General features: G+C 39.0%; 1 protein-coding gene across 1 annotated transcript; it reads left to right on the forward strand.

The window, feature by feature from the left end:
• Window positions 1-3,627: 3,627 nt before the first annotated feature.
• six3a (SIX homeobox 3a) lies at window positions 3,628-6,091 on the forward strand. The gene is made up of 2 exons (XM_072267043.1): window positions 3,628-4,214; window positions 5,881-6,091. The coding sequence occupies exons 1-2, from the start codon at window positions 3,643-3,645 to the stop codon at window positions 6,071-6,073; spliced, it is 765 nt and encodes a 254-aa protein (XP_072123144.1). The 5' UTR covers window positions 3,628-3,642; the 3' UTR covers window positions 6,074-6,091.
• The last annotated feature ends 7,737 nt before the right edge of the window (window positions 6,092-13,828 follow it).

Below are 13,828 nucleotides of genomic sequence, written 5' to 3' on the forward strand. Positions count from 1 at the left end.
TGTTTATTTTCACATAATTTTAATTGACTTTCGTTGAGTTGTAACCGCCTGAATTGAGATGATTTAAAGTGCAAATGCTACTCCGCTTTATCTGCGATAATACCAGATGAAAAGCTGTCGCTGTTGATTTATATGTACCAGCATATTAAAAAAAGATTATTACCGAATGGAAATCATTCATTTAGGTAGTTCGTCCATGATCCAATGCGAACATATCAGGGACAATACAATTAATAATGCATGCAAAACTAAAAATGAATCATACAAGTAATATGTTTCTGCGCCGAGGATTAAAGGCGCGCTGTGCAGGCAATAGATGATGAATCTGAGCTGATTGCACCCAGACTTGGTATTGAAAATAGCGTCAGAAGATACAGGCCCAATGGAGCTCACATTTAACCAGCCACCTTAAAGAGACAAGGTCAATGCAAGAGGAAAGAATAAAGGAAACAGTTGTAGAGGATACAAAACAAATTAGAAATTTAACAAGAGACGCAGAGCAAAATAGAACAAAAGCCAAATTAATGGCTCTAATTGTATTTGCTACATCAGCACCGGCAATAGTTGCATGACAATACCAAAAATATTAAATAATGAATGCGGCAAATTCACATCATGAAATAGGTAACATATCTCAAGGCAATGCATTGTACATCGATTTAATAAAAGAAAACACAATAGAAAGTTATTATATTTCGACACATTCTAGTTCATGCCGTCCGGCTGGATTAATTTTGTTCATAATATTGTTCATAAATACACATGGATTCAACGTTACTTTGATGTACCTACACTTCCGCTCCTTCAGCTGTGTAAACTTTTACAGTTGATCAACCTATGCTGGAGGTTGTTAACCAGTTTTTAATAGGTTACGAACACTGGCAATTCATGTTTAATCATGGGCTGTAGCGTTATGTGTTCAATGTTGTGGAAGTGCAATACGGTAGGAAGAACCTAGTCGCGGCTACAAGAACTTTACAATTTTCTAATGGAACAGAAACTTCATGGAATTAATGAAAGTCATCTCCGGGGAAAGGGTCCTGGGTATGTTCACCGCTTTCGGATGCTGGTCTATTACTTTGGTTGCTAAATTTCTTAATATCTGTGAAACTTTAATGTTTCTTTCTATTTGGCGAGATACAGTTGCTCGAGCCGGACAGGACTCGGAGCTTTGTATGAAGCTGTTTCATTGACGGTCGCTGTTACAAACAGAAGCGGCCAGCTGCCGTCATTAAAAAGCTATTTACACCCAGTACTCTTCACACAAAGATTGGGCGAATAATTATGTGCTTGTAGCTTTATGAATGTGTCTCGAATAGGCTCTGACAACCTCGTAGTTCTCTGCTTTTATTCTTAACACCTGCAAATGTATACATTGTGTATTCACATATATATATATATATATATAGAGCACACATTATATATCATATATACTCAATCTATACATTCATATACATACAGACAGACATATATATGTATATCATCTATACATTTTTACTGTTCCCTATCGTTACATAGAATATTATTAAAAAATGATGCCACCTACCATTGAGGTACATTGCGGGTTGTTCTTAAGACTGCGCGACACATTGTACAACGAAGTCTTTGCCTTTTTAAGGCGCTCTCCTTTAGCAGGCGGAAAATCGGAGGCTCCCCGTGTGCCTGAAATAAACAAATAAATAAATAAATACCGATTACCGCGCACCTCATAGGGTTAATCTACAGGGATAATAATTCAACATTTTGGAAACACTTCGACAAACATTCTTTCCCCACCCTTTGTTTTGTGAAGCAATGAACGAAAATTAAAGTGATTATACAAGTAGAGATTATGCTGCTAGGAGCTTCCTATCCTCTTGTGTTGTTCCTGAATGAAACAATTTAGAGTATTTAAATGGGCGTTGATGATACTTTTTAATAGAAATCCACAGCGAATGTGTAATACAGCATCACTGTTTCCAGTTGAACAATCTTCCCAACTGGATCTATTCATGTGCCACTTGGAATTACTTCATGCGGAGTGCGCTATGACAGAAGCGCAAACTGTTTGCAGTCCACTACAGAACCCATACCACCCATTAGCGTTATTATCTTTGTGCAAGGCAAATTCGCTTTCTTGTTCCCTTTTTAAAGATTGCAATATCTTTTTTCATCTGAGTTTGGAAAGCAGATTGGCCGTTATCGTACACCGCTCGTTTCCTCCGATCTGCATTGGAATGTGGAAGAGAACTAAAAAAAAGTTTTGAATTCCTGAATGATTTTTTCCCCCGTAGAAAGGCGGCTTAGGATAATTATTTCAGCTTTATTGAAAGCAGATTAGTTGAAGTCTGGATGCTGCGTTTCAATACGCGTTGTACAATCCGGTACAATGTCCGTATTGTTCGCTACTGTGTGTGAACCCATTCAAAATATACACTTTTTAACACCAAGCAAAGTCCTGTCTAAATATACACAGTAAGGCTGGAAAGACATCCGTGACCCGTACAAATCTTTGTAAAGCACACTTCCATAGTTACAGAAGCTAAACAAAAGAGCCAACAGCTCAAGATGCTGATTAAACCCTTCTTAAAGGCAAACATACCCAATCATAAAATATATTTGCTTGGCACCGATGACCAATAGAACGGCTGGCGTCAGCACCGATCGAATTATAACATTAAAACATAATCCATGATTTCAGCAACTTCAAGCCAATGATTTAAAATGAAAGTTTTTTCCCTCTAATACAGCATGTAACATCTACCTGCGGACTATCCACATCCGTTCCATGGATTCCCACATAGCCCTATCTGCGCGAAGTCCTTAACACAAGCTTCAATGATCCATGCTCAATGCCATCACAATGTACAGTATCATTATTGCAGAATCCAAGAAAACCGGCTTCGGGTTAGCAGCTACGCTATTAATTAAGTGGAGTTACGAGCACGAAGAAAGCGCAGATTAAAACATTTCCTTTCTAGACATAAAGCCATGGCATAAAGATGGGTCTAATTATCTCATTTTTCTTTTATTCCCCAGTACTATTAATGCTCATACCAGCAGAATGAAATGAAACTACGTGCAAATCATGTGTAAACTGCCTCAGTTAGGAGCCCTCTATTCCGAGTAACTCAGGCTCTCCCATTTACTTTCCCCCTATCTTCCAGACTTAACGAGAATCGTTAAGATCACAGTAATATTTTCGCCCTCTAATTACTCATCCCATTCAGCAAATATGTGCGCCGAGGCTTTCACATCTGAACTTTCCGAGAGGTAGGTGGGCGATGTTGAGATTTATTTCAGATAACCCCCACGCAGCCCCAAAGTGGTGAATGCCTTTACGTTCTGCTGGTTGATTGGCACGCTTGACAGTGATTGACAGCAGCGCCATGGCAACGGCACAACGACACCGCCAAGACCAATAGAAAAAGCGAAAAAAAAAATCGGCGCTCCACACAGTATTTTGGGGATATAATATGAGGGAGTGTGACATTAGTCGATTCCGTTGCATCTGACACGTTTTTGTGTTTTTTCAAATCATCAGGTCAGTCCATGGTGTTCAGGTCCCAGCTAGAGCTTTACAGCGCTCTTCCTCTCCTGCCAAACTCAACCGAGCGCGCTTTTCTCTTCCTAGCTAGCTCCCAGCCCCAAGAAGAGTTGTCAATGTTCCAGCTACCGACCATCAACTTCACTCCGGAACAAGTGGCCAGCGTTTGCGAGACGCTGGAGGAGACGGGCGACATCGAAAGATTGGGACGTTTCCTCTGGTCTTTACCTGTGGCACCAGGGGCATGCGAGGCGATCAACAAACACGAATCGATCCTCAGAGCCCGGGCGGTAGTAGCCTTCCACACGGGCAACTTCCGAGACTTGTACCACATCCTGGAGAACCACAAGTTCACCAAGGAATCCCACGGCAAGCTGCAGGCGATGTGGCTCGAAGCGCACTACCAGGAGGCCGAGAAGTTGAGGGGTCGCCCTCTGGGGCCGGTCGATAAGTATCGCGTCCGCAAGAAGTTCCCCCTGCCCCGAACGATCTGGGACGGCGAGCAAAAAACGCACTGCTTCAAAGAGAGGACACGCAGCTTGTTACGAGAGTGGTACTTGCAGGACCCATACCCAAACCCTTCCAAAAAAAGGGAACTGGCCCAGGCAACCGGCCTCACCCCGACGCAAGTGGGGAACTGGTTTAAAAACCGTAGGCAGAGAGACAGGGCAGCGGCCGCCAAAAACAGGTTCGTTGTTTCATTCTGGGTTTCTCCTCTCCAGCGGGTCAAATTAACATTTAAATAATGTTTCAGGGACCCAGCAAGCCATCGATAAATCACGGTAAACAACGTCATAAGAGACGCCGTATTTTAAAAGTACCAGCTAGTTTGCTTCATTAACAAAATAACCTATGTTTATCCTGGGTAACTGCCGAAACAAAATGGGATCACAAGTTAAACTTTTTTGAGCAGTTCAGTCAATAAAGCAACTTTCAAATCGATTTAGGAAGAAGTTACTAGATGTTTTTGGAGCAATAATACATTAGCGTTTATAAAGCAGGCACATAACGCCGATACATCGGGGTTGGCAACAAAAAATACGCCAGACAAAAGCCACATGTGTTTTTATGAGGATAAAACCATTTAATGTTTTTCTTTTTTCCAAGAAAAAAAGATTGCTTGTTTAAGTAATGACTGTTGGGTAGGACATTCGCAGTTTGTTATAAAATTCACTAAATTACTAAAAAAAAACTAGTACTGTTGCTTTAGTAAAATATAATATTGGCATTTGGGGTAACCCCGATTTAAGACATTGGATTCTTCTGATTCAGAAAGATAATATAAGTCGCGGTTGATAGTAGTGGACAAGCGATCATTTGGTTTTGTGGAAAAAAATGAATTTAGAGTGAGGAGAGACAGAACCATTAGAGAATGAGGAATTGTAGCTTCCGGGGAAACGCGGTACTTTCGAACTTTAGCGGATAGATACACAAACCAACGATTCTTATTTCGAACTCGAAGATAAACATAACTGAAGTGAGATAAAATAAAGGGTAAAGAGATGCAGAAAGATAAAAATAGTGTGTTTTATAGCCAGTATGTGACATCCCAAAGATGCACTACAGGCCCCCTTGATTTGGATAATTTAACAGAAATATATGCCGTTGACATGGTAATATTACCTTCTGTTTCTGGACAATTATTGCGAACTCATCTCATTATTATAAACATATATTAACTTTTTCAGCGCCCCAAAGAATGCGTACTTGGGGGGGGCATTCAAATCAATATAGAAAATGATTTGATTTGATTATTATACCAATAGTTTTAACCAAAATAAACTCATTATATTTGTCCTGCTCACCCTCAGTGTCCTTCTAAGCACTTCCAGTTGGCATTATAAATATTAATTACTGAAAGCGTGCACCTTAAACACGATATTTAGATATATCATGAAAAATAACTCTGGCATATGGGCTTTCGATAATGAAAACAAATAAGACAACTTTAAAATTTGGCTTTCGAGAAACACTTGCATAGACGGCGTAGCAAAGAGACTCGTGATAACTTTTAAAACACAATAAATGCAATTGTTTACAAATAAGTGGACTGGATTTCGTTTCTGACCCTTACGTTAGCTGAAACTGGCAAGCAAATTGCAACAATTTAATGATCGCATATGTTAGTTTCTAACAACTTCTAAATCAGATTTCAATCCAGCGTATTTTCGTAAAAAAATAGTGAATGTAATTTGAAAATGTTAGACTCTTGTTTTACAGCAGCAGCCTATTCAAAGTGATTTTGCAAATGATTATATCCTTGGATTTCTTGTCGTGTGAAAGTATGTTTTTGCCTAATTATGTTCTTATTTGTCTTTCTTCCCCTCTCCGACTTTGTTGTTTGTCCCGGACAGGCTGCAGCATCAAGCGGTAGGACAGAGTGGGGTTTGTACGCTATCGGAGCCGGGCTGCACTGCTCATAGCGCGGCGGAATCTCCGTCCACAGCCGCCAGCCCTACTACCAGTGTGTCGAGCATGACAGAGCGAGCGGAGACGGCCGCATCCATCCTGTCGGTGACCTCCAGCGACAGTGAATGTGATGTATGATACACAAAAAAAGACAAATTCGTAATACATTCACAAAGGAATATGGACCTGAGCTGTAAGACAAAATTTAAAAAAGACATTTAATGACAATTTTTAAAAGACAGAAACAAAACCACATCCGAGAAGAAAAAAAAGTGACAAACAGTTCTAGGACGAGCACGTCTGATCCAGCGCTTTTCAAGGAGGCACCCGTCTTGCATGATGTATTTTATATCTGAGGAAATAATAATCTACATTAATATTTTTTACAAGGAACTGCAATGAAGAGGGAATGAGAGAATTTTCGTCGCCTTTGTTGCTCTCTATAGTCCAAGTGCTGGTCAGACCCCCGAAGCCAAGCTGCAATCGTTTTTCAGTTTCGCAGACAATCATTTTTCGTAAGCACCTTTTTCTACACTTCTGTTACTGCCTATGTGGGTACTGGTTATGTGAAAGAATAGTTATGACTGTAACAGATTTTTATTTTTATTTCAAAATTTTATATGAATTATGTATATCTAATGACGCGATCATTCTCCCAGTTTGTAATATATGTGTAGAAATGCCTGTATCTGAAATGCTCCTGTTTTTCCTTCTTTCTCTATCTATCTGGATCACAGACTCAGTGTTTTTGCATATTGTGTTAAGCGTCTGACGAAAGTGCTAGGTTCTCAACAAAATGGGAGGGTGGGTGATGCCCAGCTGGATATTCAGTATCTAGTGCGATGTAACTTTATGCAAAGTGCTATTTTGGGTATTTTCAGTCAGAATGAAGTTATATTATATCACTCCAGTTCATGTTGGGCGCTTATTAGTCACTGTTTCTTCAACTACGTGTTTATCTATATGTAAAGAAAAACCTTTCTAACTCAAAATATAGTATTCCGTTTTGTTATATCTGCTGGCTTGTTGTGTCTTTCTCTTCAAAGTATTTTAATTACCTCCTAGATACTTAACAATAGAAATTTAGAAAACGGCGTATGGAGTTCTCTAAATCTAACAGTGTGGAAACAGAGTACTTTAACGCTGAATTTTGGAAAAAGTTGTTTAATTTATAAACGCTAAATATCACGCATTTATGAACATGATTTGATACATCACTGGGGGAAAACACACATGCGTTCTTTTCTAGGTAGACTGTTTCACACAGTAACCACAACCGAGGAACATGTTTGCAGCAATTGATATAGACTAATTATACAAGGAATGAGGCTGGAGACACTAACTTCCTCGTATTTATGGCGGCAAATGAAAACAGTAAATACGGGGACTCGCCATTTAATCAGCTAATCATATTACAGCTCCTCCCCGTGAATCTTAAGTTCATTGTGAAGAGTTGAAAGAAGTCTTTATTTGCATGACTAACAGTCCACCACCAGCACCTTTGCACTAATGTCGTTCATTGCCCCGGGCTGTTAATTCAAGCGTGAATTAAAAATAGAGTTGAGCCCTGAACTTGTTTTCACTTGTGAAGTTTTTGAAATCTATCCCTGTGTGCTTTGGATAACTGATTGAGAATTTCCGTGACGAGTTTTCTGGCAACTAAAACGAGATTTAAATGAGGCCCAACGGTTAACCGAGGAAACTAGCAAGCACGACTAAGCGATTGACGGCTTTGAGATTTGAGTTATAAACATTGATTAATTTTGCTTATACAAAGGTATGCGCATATATATTATGTAAACGGGAGGATAGAATTGTAATACATCTCACAGACATAAATGTGCAGATGTCACAGAGATAAGTTTTCCGAACTTTCCGAAGTTATGCTATTAGGGACAAGTTGATTTTATGTTACTTTAGCAATGAAGGAAGTACTCTTTCTTTATATTGCAATAAATGTTATTATTATTCATTTCATCATTATAACTAAAACCACAAACAAAGAACCATCATTGATGAGCGAATATTTGTTTATTTTTTCCCTGTAAAGTTTGTGTTTACGCCAACCTTTTTAACTACTTGGCAACGACGTGTTTCACTACGCGCTGGCTGGTGACAATTGAATCTTTTTGAACTGTTTTTATGTGAAGAACGTACTCTTCCGCCGCGGATTTCTATTTCTGTTGAAACCCAGCTGAGTAGAAACGCTTTTAAAAAAATAAAACAAATCTGTTTTAATTATGTAATGAAAATGCTAAAAAATAAGGTTTACAGTCGGATTTTTATACCACCTATTCGGGCTGAATTGTTTCTTTTCGATTTTGAAGAAAGCAAGTTACAATTTATCAAGGCAATGTAGTGTTTGGATATTTTAAAGTCAACACTTATAGGGTCATATCGTTGCTATATTTTAAATAACTGCAATATTGAGCATTTTGTTTTTGCTCTTTTATACGGTATTGATACCTGGGCTGGGCAAACATTATTGCCAATAGATTAAAATGATTATAGACAAATACATTAATCATACTGTTTATTAATTGATTTAGGTTTGAATGTGCGGTCGTTTTATTTTTTCATTGAATATGTCCACTCCGAGGAGAAAGGGGACCCACATAAAAGCCCGCCTATAAAAGTGACTGCAGCTCCTGCTTGAAATCCTATACGAATGTTGGGGAGGTTGTGGTTGAGCGTGGGCACGGGGAGAGAGAGCAAAATACGGAACCGGAATCCTCCTGGAACTGGGTTTGCAGGAAGGAAGCAGCGCGCCGCTCCGCGGAGAGGCCGCGAGCATGCGCGTTCTCGCTGTAGTTAGTTTCAAAGAGTGAGCTGAGCTCAACTGCCAGAACAAATCGCGTCAGGCAAGCAGAGATAACATCCCCTTATTAGTCAAATCTCCTTGAAATAATGGCCTGTAGTTTGAAAGTAGTAAATCTGGCAACATATGCCTTTAAATAATGCTTCTCAATTGAGATCTTAGGACACTTTATTTAAGAGTAGAGGAAGTCTACAGAATTTGGATTTGTTTGTTCTTGGGTAGACGATTGAGACGTAAATCAATGAAAATCCGAATTTAAGATTTCTGACTTGCTAAATCCTCCTGTCCCGGAAAGATATGGCCTATCGCATGTACCGAGCTTAGGCAGCTTCCTTCTGTTTGCTCAATACCGATTATTATCCATGGGTCTTCTTTAGACCTTCATTAGTTTATTATCCATGACGAATCTAGCTGTTGATTAAGATGAAATTAATCTAAAGCCGATGAGCTTCTATTCATCTGTGCTCAAGCCTTCGGCGTGAGATACAAGTCAAACGGGCGGCATGGGCTGCATTTGACTTTGATATTCCACACGGGCGCTAATGTGCCAAATGCACCAAATCACTCAAGAGGGTGCAGCAACCAACTACAGCTGCTGACTTGCTGCGCCTTAGTGCAGAGCTTGGACCCTGAAACTTTGAATATAACGAGCCATCTAAAAGGCCATTCCACATCCACAGCAAAGTGGGCAATTTCGGTTGACATGAGGTGCGCCTAACTCTGAGTCTGTTTGCAGCGTTACTAGTTCTACGTGCCTAGAAGCCCAAAATAATACACCCACCCACCCATTTGATCAGTCTTATTGCCAACCAAATACATACATGCAAATTATTTTGGTAACGCGCGATCATATCGATTATTCATTCATTTACTGAGGCGTTTTCAGCTTGGGTTCCGAATGGTTGTAATGCAGTGGCTTCAAGAAAGATAATAGAGTTTTGATCATGCTCTGTTCTAATCTTGCGCTAATTTGGCGGTTTAGCAGAGCAGACTTTTTTTTTATTCGTGTGTAGCCATGCAGTTCTTACTCCAGCACTACGCTGCACTCGGGGTGATTTCGGAAAACACAGGCAGCCGTGAGATATTGCAGTCCGGAAGAAATGTAAAGGTAAGATATAGACGGATAACTGCAAGTGCAAAGAATCCCCATTATTTTCTTTTGCCCTGTAGCACCATAAAATCGTACATATATACGGATAAATCTATGTTTTATTTGTTTTGATTTAGAAATAGATTATCATGAATTATTGGAATAAGCTATTTAATGTAATTTTAAATATTTATTACATCCATCTTTGGAATCCCTTTAATCCATTTTATTTGTTCACCTTATGCTGTATTGCATCAGTGCTGACTATTTTGTCGTTAAAACATGCGCGGAGGCGTTGGTAGCTAAACTTATAACGAAATTTTAAAGATTTCCAAGGTTCTATAACTTTATATTAGCAATAAAAATTCTACTAATTAATAAGATCTATAATTTATCAGAATTATTATTCTGGATTTGCCGCCTGATGTGACGCTTCTTTATTTCTATTATTTTCTCTTCTAACTTCCAGATCAGGGTGCATAATCATTGTACATTAATTCGTGTGCCGACCTTGTCCCAGGATTTCCAGAATCTGATTTATTTCACGTTATTTGCTTTTTTTTTTGTAGGGGAGGGCGTGGGAAATGTGCGGTGGCGAGAGTTGTCGGAAAGTTCTGACTTAAAATTCAAATGATTAAAACACACGAACTCCAAGAATCTAAGAATTTGTTTCTGTTCACCAGTATTTCTTCGGCGCCTGAGAATCGCTGAAATATTTTTAATCGAAAATAATTACTTTAATTAGGAAGCGGACTGTTTTGTTTTCCATAAAGTTTGTTTTGGTTGAATCTAATCTAAGTAATTAATATCATAAAACTTTGGCTGTTAATTTGAGCACTGTACGTCAGGAACACTTTGACCTGTCAGTAGATTTCTTTCACTCCTCTGTACGATGCGTCCGATTCTTGTTACTCTATTATGCTCATTCTTTACTGATAAAAAAAGCATTCTTTAAGACTATTTGGATTTAAAACTGTAATTCTATTAAATAGTAATTGAAGGATATGATACAGGATCAACTGCCACATAAGCCTCCCGTTTGAACTTTGATTTGTTGTCATACGCAGATGGGATCATGGCCTTTCCAGGCTGATTGTGAATCCCAGACATGGAAAGCTGCAGCTACATTGTAATTAATTAATCTTCATTTAAACGAAGAAAATTGATAGAATATTCGCTCTGTTTCAAAACGATTTCTGACCGTTTTTAACCTCGTCATCCCTTTTGCGGATTAGTTGGAATTAAACACATTTTGAAGATTGCAGTTAAAAATGTTGAGATTCGTATTTCTGCACTGCTATTCCTGCTCAAAGGCAGAACGTTTGTCGTTGAATTCACTTCGTTTGTTTGTAGTTGAAGATTAATTTGTGTGTTCTGGACTATTTCCAAGTGCGGCTATAAATGTTACTGTCAGGCTCATAGTTATCGCCGTATCCGATACAGCATCATCATTACATTGGAAGCCTCAGGAGAAACATTCGTTATTTGGTTTATTATTAATTACCAAGTTCATTAATTGTTTTGATTGAATGGTTGTGGCTTTGAATCTAGATATTAACCTAATACGAGTTACACACACATTATGAGCTACGGATGAAAGATAGCTAAAATAGATAAAGCGAATTCTCCATTTAAAATTTGAAATTTATTAGCATATTTACATAAAAATATAAATTAATTTAAACAATATAATACTTAAATAGGGCTTCTATCAACGCAGTGCCTACATTATAAATAAATATACCTACATTTTCGAACACAAATTCTTGATTTTCAAAGTTCCAAACGCATTTTTTTTTGTGTGAGAGTTTAACTTTGGATGTGCAGGTGTGTGCACGAGTGCACTTATTTTAGCAAATGGACACAACGTGCTGTAATTTGGTTATTTCACATGTATTCTAATTTTTTTTCACACTTGGAAAAAATCTGGTGCAATTAAAATATATGTATGCCTTGTATCATCTCGTTATCCTTTCGTCTTTACGAATATATATTCGAACTATTTCTTTAGGTAAAAGTTATGAACCTTATCTCAGCGAGGCTTTGCTAAATGGCGACACTCGTTCAGAATGTTACTGTGCTGCCGTTTTACCGTCAATGTTAATGAACTATAATTCCGAAAACACGACATGTTTCCCCAAAGCACAAATTCACATTGGCTTGTATTTCCGTATTTAAATCAGTTATCAAACGGGAACTCCGAGCTGCCTGTACAGAAACGACGAGGTCGCTGTTACAGGAGTCGTGTTAGATAATGCATAATACATCAACAAATTGAAGTGTTAAACATTACAGCACATTTCAGCACTTAATGTTGCTAGTGCATTGGGTTCAGAGCTCTAATAGTTCCATTTTATCTGGCTGTGTTTTGAAATACTACCTACTTTGACAGGTCTAAGACACACATTAGCTATGTCATTTCGATGGGTGCGACGATGTGCAAACAGAAACACGCATTTCTCAATAATAATGTGGACAGGTAGGTACATGATATGCCATACAATAAGTCCTCAGAATTAAGGAAATGCTATACGTTTTTAGAAAGTTGCCTGCCTTTGTTAAAACGTGTGCATCTATTAATCGTTTAGATCTTTCCGTGATGTCCAATATGAGTACTCTCGATTTCTCTCTCTAATTTACGGACGACCATATCTTTTCCTTCTTAGTTCCAAGTTTTGCTCATACAACTATTTCTCTAGGCCAAGGAACGTTTAAGAATAAACTTCATTTGATATATCCTCTTCCGAACAAAAGACTCAATTATCTTAACTCCACTACTTCGGTTTCCCCTAGCAAATCTCCTTAACCATTTGTGTGCCTAAACACTGTTCTTAAATCCGTTTTAGTTGCTTCTTTATGGGCGCGAGCGTGCAGGTAGATGTCCGATGACGTACAGTTCGTGAACTTCCCATCTTGTGAGTCAAAACGGACAGTGTAAATTATTTCAACATTTCCGCGTTAGCGGTTGCTGCAGAACGCCAATTAATTGGAAGCAATCAACGGGCAAGGTTCCAATGATTTCCTGTTGTTTACAAAATGGAAATTCATATCTTACTCAGTGCTGTGGAGCAGCTACCTTCTTACCTAGGCTATCACTAAATCTGTTCGCAATGGTGCGTATGGTTATGTACCTGTCTAAGCATTGGATACATGTGCATGAGCATAGCATACTTTATATGCGATCAGACCCAATTTATGCGTGAGTGTGAAAAATTGGTAAATCCATGTATTCTTTTATTTGGATGAATGAGCCGAACAGATGAATATAGTTGTTGTATACGTATTTCTCCAGGGGGAAAATATCAGAATTGCCACGAAAGAGGGCAGACGTGTAAAACTAATGATTAATACTTACAAAAATGCATATTGTGCTATGACTTGCGTGTACCTACACCCTGCTTCTCAGCTGAGCTGCCCGTACTCACTTGACAGCTTGGCCAGAATATACCCTCGCTTAATTAATGACCGAATTAGAAGACTTTTGCCGACCCCCTTGTCGGGGCGAAAAATTACGCTCCAGGAATACTCAAGAGATTTTGCAGATGCTGGAAATCCAGAGTAACTCACACAGTGCTGGAGGGACACGAGAAGTCAGGCAGCGTCTATGGAGAGGAATAACGAGCCAATGCTTTGGGGCGAGATCCTTCACCAGGACTCAACGCTCTATCTATTACTAATTTTAGAAAAGTCAGCTTTATGTAGCACTGTTTCCTTTTGTTAATACATTTGTATAAAATAATGTGCACTATTATTATTGACGATACAACACGGAGTAGGCCTTCCGGCCCTTCGAGCCGTGCCACCCAGCAAACCCCCTAGTTTAATCCTAGCCTAATCATGGAACATTTTACAATGACCAATTAACCCGCCAATCGGTACGTCTTTGGACTATGGGAAGAAACCGGAGCACCCGGAGGAAACGCACGTGGTCACGGCGAGAACGTACGAACGTACATGTGGCGGCGGGAATGCTCCCCGGGACTAC

Source organism: Mobula birostris, chromosome 8 (genome assembly GCF_030028105.1).
Source record: "Mobula birostris isolate sMobBir1 chromosome 8, sMobBir1.hap1, whole genome shotgun sequence".
NCBI classification, from domain to species: Eukaryota; Metazoa; Chordata; class Chondrichthyes; order Myliobatiformes; family Myliobatidae; genus Mobula; species Mobula birostris.